The 7,160-nt window shown below is 37.7% G+C and overlaps 1 protein-coding gene across 1 annotated transcript; it reads right to left on the bottom strand.

The window, feature by feature from the left end:
- Positions 1–2,216: 2,216 nt before the first annotated feature.
- On the bottom strand, positions 2,217–3,182 carry LOC102286683 (olfactory receptor 8B8-like). Its single transcript, XM_005902686.1, has one exon. The coding sequence runs from the start codon at positions 3,180–3,182 to the stop codon at positions 2,217–2,219; it is 966 nt and encodes a 321-aa protein (XP_005902748.1).
- Between the last annotated feature and the right edge of the window lie 3,978 nt (positions 3,183–7,160).

The following is a 7,160-nucleotide window of genomic DNA, read 5'->3' on the forward strand; positions in this document are numbered from 1 at the left end:
TCGTTTAGAATCAGAAGTCAAGGATTTAGCAGTGCTGAGCATCTAAAAACAAACAAGCAAGCCAACAATCCAGATACGCTAAATTTCAAAATATCTAAATATTGAGTGGAGACTAGAAAAACAACAAAGTAATAAATGTTATTATGTTCTCCTGTTGTTGTTCAGTTGCTAAGTAGCGTCTGACTCTGTGACCCCCATGGACTGCAGCAGGCCATGCCTCCCTGTTCTTCACCATCTTCCAGAATTTGCTCAGGTGAAGTTGTTCAGTCATGTCTGACTCTTTGCAACCCTGTGGACTGTAGCTTGCCAGGTTCCTCTGTTCATGGGATTTTCCAGGCAAGAATACTGGAGTGGGTTGCCATTTCCTTCTCCAGGGGATCTTCCTGACCCAGGGATTGAACCTGGGTCTCCCACACTGTAGGCAGACTCTTTACCATCTGAGCCACCAGGGAAGACCCAGAGTTTGCAAAAACTCCTCCGTTGGATTGGTGATGTCATCCCACCATCTCATTCTTTATTATCCCTTCTCCTCCTGCCCTCAATCTTTCCTAGCATTAGGGTCTTTTCCAATGAGTTGGCTCTTCATATCAGGTGGCCAAAGTATTGGAGCTTCAGCTTTACATCCACCCTTCCAATGAATATTCGGTGTTGATTTCTTACATGTTTAAATTCTCTCTTGGCATCATAATAAGGATTTTTGATCATCTTTTTGCCTGTTTTCTCAAAAGAAAAAAAACAACAACATCTAATTCTAAAAAAAGATATTGTAAAAATTAGCTTATTCATTAAATACTTCTTTCAAATTGCCATTGCTCTTCCGGGTGCCATTTGTGGATTTTGTACTCAAAAAATCCAGGTAAGAGTAGCAAAAAGAAGCCAACAAAACAAGGAATGGTTTTATTTTTCCTGGGTCCCACAAGTCCTTTCAGTTTAACTTTTTAATATCAAATAACTTAAGCTTTCATCCTATCTAGAGAAATCCTATGACCCTCATAATATTTTGAGAATCTTCCAGAAAGAAGAGAATCATAGAAATAGTTTGTTTTTTCCTTACCATTTACTTTCTATTCATTCTTCCTAATTTGAGTTTTGATTAACAGTAACTATGTTATCTTTTTAAGAGGTCATCATTTCTCTTCCTGGTTCCCCATGAATTGGTCTTAATTCTAAAAATCACTGTTATTGTGAGGTCATTGTGTATTATAAGTTTTAATGGAAGCTTTATGGACAGTGGAGGATAATTACAGTATTCTACAGCTCAAGATACAGATTTAGAATGAAATACAGCTTCTAAATCTCATTGTCCATTCTCTTGAGGGACTTCTTACTGACTGTGTCTCTTTGGACCATGGACAAATGACACGTTCATGAAAAATTTTCATCCCATGCTTTGTTCTCTAAATTCAAGATCGCCCAAATATTTCATTTTTTATATAAAAAGTCAGCTTTCAAAGCAAATGTTTTCTCATATGTGTTATACAAATAGTATAATAGAAAGAGTGGTAGATTTGAAATATGAGGCTTATAGTCTATTCTAGACTTTTTTTTAAATAAAGCAGCTGTGTTATTTAACTAAATGAATAATATTTCTTTCAGTATTCTATCCATATGTTAAATACATATTGAAAATCTATTGTGCTTCTTTGACTGTAGAAGGTAAATATGAAATCGCTGAGGTAAATATAAAACCAGCTTAATGAATGATGTTCACAGCTACAGAGTGGGCTATATTACATAGTTTTTATGGATCTGCTATAATTGTGAAACTGGCATTTGAGTCGTAGTACTGACCACAGAAGGGAGAAAGAAAAGAGTTAGGACAGATTATCTGATGCATGCTTCTGCTGGCACTAGTGGCATTTAAGAAACCCCCAACGTACAAGGTGTTACTTTATTGATCATTCAAAATCAGACTTTAAAAAGATTTTAAGCTCACACTAGTGCTACTTTATTGATTGTTAGCAGTACCGTTCATCTTCCAAGTGAAAAAAATCCATAGTGATAATTTTAAAATAAAAGAAAATAACTTGTTTCTTAATGCTTTTCTTAAATGAGAAACATAACAAAAACATAAGAAAATTGTGAAAATGGAGATGAAAAGACCTAAAAATAGGAACAATTTGAGAGAAGAGTCAGATTTCCTTCCCCATGGTGAGAAATAGGATGAGAAAGCTGCCACTAAAATTATTAAAAATAAACACATGGAATCTCCTGTTCTATGACAACCTGCACAGAGACATTGATTCTAATAAAAATTTTCCCCTCCCCAGGGTTTTTCTCAGAGCAAGTTTAACATCTTTGTTCCTCAAGCTGTAGGTTAAGGGGTTCATCATGGGAACCACATTGGTGTAAAAGACAGAAGAGATTTTCCCCACATGCATGGACCCAGCAGATGACGGTTTAAGATACATGATTGCCCCTGAACCAAAGAACAGAGAAACAGCAATTATGTGGGAACTGCAGGTGCTGAAGGCTTTGGACCTGCCCTCTGTAGAGCATATTTGGATTATGTTGGAGAGGATGAGACCATAAGAGACAAAGATCGTGAGACTGGGTACAATGATATTGATGCCTACCACAATGAAAACTACCAGCTCATTCATGTAAGTACTTGTGCAGGAGAGCTGAAGCACAGGGAGGATGTCACACAAATAATGGTTGATGGTGTTTGCATCACAGAAGGTCAGTCTCAGCATGCATCCAGTGTGAGCCATGGCACCAGAAAATGCCATCAAGTAGGAACCAAGCATAAGGCTGGAACACACTTTAGGGGACATCACAACATTATACAAAAGTGGGTTACAGATGGCCACATAGCGGTCATAAGCCATTGATGTCAGCACATAGCATTCAGAAATGATAAAAAAACAGAAAAAATAGAGCTGAGTCATGCACCCCATATAAGAGATCATATTCTTCTTTGATAAAAAATCTACCAGCATTTTGGGTGTAAATACAGAAGAATAACACAGGTCTATTAAGGATAAGTTAAAAAGGAAAAAGTACATGGCGGTGTGTAGGTGTGAATTCAGCACAATTAGTGTTAACAAGCCAAAATTTCCCAACACAGTGACCATATACATTACTAGAAACAGGAAGAACAAGGGAAGTTGAAGATCTGGTTGGTCTGTTAATCCCACCAGAATGAATTCAGTCACAAAAGAACCATTTCCAGGAGCCATTCTTCTCTAAGGGAATCTGTGGATACAGGAGAAAAGGGTAACATTAGAGAACAACTCAGCCCTTCTGACAATATCTCATCCTACATGAAAGTGTATATACCGAGCATGTCTGATACTAGCCAACCTGGACCCATAGAATCTGCCTTTACCATTATCATGATAGTGAGTGCCATAGACATTCCCTTACCAGAGGCTTAAGATGTTAATTACACAAAGACCATCACAAACTTAGCCTATAGAGAGAGGGCAGTGCAGCCATATGCAAAATATGCCAGAAAAAACTAAAGAGAAGAGAGAGGGATGTGCCAGGACAGAATCTTCCTTTTCACATCTCATCGTTTCTTCATTCACTTAAGCCCTTCCCTCACCAGTAAAATTAGAAGGCAGAGACCCTAGTTCCCTGTTGCTGACCTCTATTAGAGGAGTAATACATGGAGGAGTGGGAACCACATTGTCTCCAAACAAAAACTAAGGGACAAAAGGCCAGAGGAGGTTAAGTTACTGCTCTATTTCACAGAATAAAATCCATAAATGTAGAAAAGTGAGAGTTCATTCAGGGAGAAGGAACTTACTGACTGAGATACTGCATTTTCTTTTTTTTTTTAATTTAATTTTATTTTTAAACTTTACAATATTCTATTGGTTTTGCCATATATCAAAATGAATTCGCCACAGGTATACATGTGTTCCCCATCCTGAAACCTCCTCCCACCTCCCTCCCCATACCATCTCTCTGGGTCGTCCCAGTGTACCAGCCCCAAGCATCCAGTATCGTGCATCGAACCTGGACTGGCAACTTGTTTTATATATGATATTATACATGTTTCAATGCCATTCTCCCAAATCATCCCACCCTCTCCCTCTCCAATCTCTGAACACTCTTTTATCTCCCATGAACATACTCTCCTGACAGTTTCACTCATATCTCAGGACTGCACACAACAGGAATGAAAGTGGAAGATCTGATATCTCTGGCCTTCCATCCCAAAACAGGACAGATATTAAATCAACAGAATTCAGAAACTCACCCTCTTTGGTGCTCTCCCTTGGTATTTACCCCTGTAGTCCTGGAAAGGCAGTTTCAGGTTTGAGGTTCCTTAAATTCCAAAAGGATGAAGCACAGACTGAGTTTCAGACATGCTCTGGAAATCTTTCTGACCTACATGTATTAATTTCAGATTATGACTTCGAGTCTTCTCAAGAATCAGGAAAAAATTAACAGCATTGTTACCAGGTTTGCCACTTGATAAGACACACAAGATGGAATGTGGTTTAATGATGTAGCGCTTGATTATAAACAGGGTGGAAGCTTACTCAGTCTCTCCTCAGGGAATAGAGTCTATGTGTGTGCAATGAAAAAGGGAATTGGTTTTACACTCTGGACTATATTCTCTGTTTAGTTCTTTAGGGACTCAGTATTTGAATCCAGTTTACACATCACTCCAGGGACTCTACATCCCCCAAGGCAGAGGCAAAAGTAGACTCCCATCTTCCTATCATCTTCATTACTTTAGAAAAATCTATTTACAGATTCTTGCTCTGTGTCTTTCCACATCCTAAATGGAAAATTTCCAGAGAGTGCTTATAGGTTTCTTCATATCTTTACTATAAATTTTGCAAAGACTCTAGTAACTAATTTCAGTTACTGTTTTTCATGAGTTATTTCGAAATTTTTTGAGTGACTTTCTCCTTTCTAAAGTTTTTGTGTTTAAAGCCCTACTGGAAATTTCCGAGGATCTAGCTGAGCCCTTAAATGTATTAAGTTATTTCATTAACTGAGGTCATCAGTTCCTTCTCATCATAGAAACGACTGGGGGATACAGACTTAGGGTGTGGCTTTGAGTCCTACCGCCATGCTTACTAACTTGAGCACAGTGCTTAAACTCCATGCCCCAGGTTCATAATTTCTAAAATAGTGATGATAATGATCGCATCTTTTTCATTGCATTGTCTTGATGATGAAATTAAAAACTGTACAAAAATTGGTTAGAATAGTACCAGTCAAGTGGTATATAGTCAAACAGTATCAGCTGTCATCATATATGTTGTCAAAACTTCCAATAGGTGCTCCATCATAACACTCACCAGGCATTTTCCCCTTTAATTCCTGTGTCCCCCTAGACACTATAAGTTCTATAAGGACAAACATGTCTTCTGTCTTATTACTTTTCTCACAGTGCTGTGTATAGTGCAGAGTACACAGTAGGCACTGCATAAATAACTCTATAAGTTACGTTGTTCTTTGGTGGAATCCTTCTGAGTGTTTCTCACATTTCTCACATGCTCAGCATTAGGGTCTACAGCCACACTGACTTTAGGTTTTTATTGAACTACATGCTGAAATATGGTGACTCCAGCTGTTATTCTAGATTTTCCCACATACTCCCTCTTATTTGGCTATATACACAGCTGTTAGAATAAGTTCTGAAAGCACAGATCTCTTCCTTCCTAGTTTAAAATATTCCATGACCTTAAGCTACCTAATGGGCAATTGAAACACTGTAATAAAGGCACACTGGAACATTGTAATAAAAATATAACTATCAAAACTATGATTACGTTTTGGATAAAAGTAAAGGAAGTCAAGTGAGATACTATACTTAATAGAGAAGTTTTCCTTCTTAGTCTGAAAGTACCAGGCTCTTTAACTCTTCACACTGCTCAAAATATGAGTGCCTCCAAAACACATCATCAAGATGGTTTACAAAAACCAAAAAATAGCAAATAGAATGAGAGAAATATGTTTGATAAGGACCTAGTATCCAAATGGGCTTCCCTGGTAGTTTAGTCAGTAAAGAATCTGCCTGCAGTGCAGGAGACCTGGGTTCGATCCCTGGGTCAGGAAGATCCCCTGGAGAAGGGAATGGCAACTCACTCCAGTATTATTGCTTGGAAAATCCTATTGACCGAGGAGCCTGGTGGGCTACAGTCCATGGGGTCACAAGAATCGGACACAACTTAGTTACTAATCCACATGGTATCCAAAGTATTTTAGCAGGCAAATTCTTTACCTCTAGTGTAGCCTGGGAAGCACATTTTTTTTTCAAAGGAGACACAGGTTCAATCCCTGAGTCAGGAAGACCCCCTGAAGGAGAAAATGGCATCCCCTTCAAATATTCTTGCCTGGAGAATCCCATGGACAGAGGAGCTTGGCGGGCTATAGTCTATGGGGTTGCAAAGAGTGGGACACAGCTGAGCATGCACGCACATGTTTTTAGCATCCAAAATGCATAAACCACTCTTTCACTCAATAATAAAAAATGCAAATAGTCCAAAGAATGCCTGGTTCCATGGAATGAAGTACAGAGTCCAGAAATATAGCCACATACATTAGAAACAGTAATTTTGACAAAAAAACAAAGGCAATCTAAAGGAGAAATGACAGGCTTTTAATACAGTGAGGCAGGAGTAATTAGATATACGAAAAGCAAATAAATATACAAAGAGATTCAATGTGTACCTCACAACATTAACAAAATTGTCACAAAATGAATCATAGGTACTCATGTAAAATATAAAATTAAGAAGTTTAAAATAGAAAAAAAGGACAAGATGGTGACAGAGTGTCCACTGACAGACAAATGGATGAAGATTGGTATGGAGTACTGCAATGTCGCTCAGTCACAAAAAAGAATGAAATCTTGCCATTTATGCTATGAATGCATCTAAGTGAAATAAGTCAGAGAAAGACAATAATGTATGATCTCATATGTGAATTCTAAAACACAAAACAAAAATTCTAAAATTTCTAAAAAATTCTAAAACACAAAACAAAAATGTGAATTCTAAAACACAAAACAAAAATCACACATACAGAGAAAAAATGAGCAGTTGCCAGAGGAGATGGTGTGGGGGATGAGAGAAATAGGTGAAGGGAATTAAGAGGTACAAACATCTAGTTATAAAATAAATATCATGGGAATACACAACATAAGAAAAATGGTCAGTAAAACTATAGTAATTTTGTATGAGGACAGA

The sequence above is a fragment of the Bos mutus genome, chromosome 29, assembly GCF_027580195.1.
Source record: "Bos mutus isolate GX-2022 chromosome 29, NWIPB_WYAK_1.1, whole genome shotgun sequence".
Taxonomy (NCBI): domain Eukaryota; kingdom Metazoa; phylum Chordata; class Mammalia; order Artiodactyla; family Bovidae; genus Bos; species Bos mutus.

Excerpts from the sequence above, each read along its gene's own strand:
- LOC102286683 (XM_005902686.1), bottom strand. The coding sequence starts at position 3,182 with ATGGCTCCTGGAAATGGTTCTTTTGTGACTGAATTCATTCTGGTGGGA.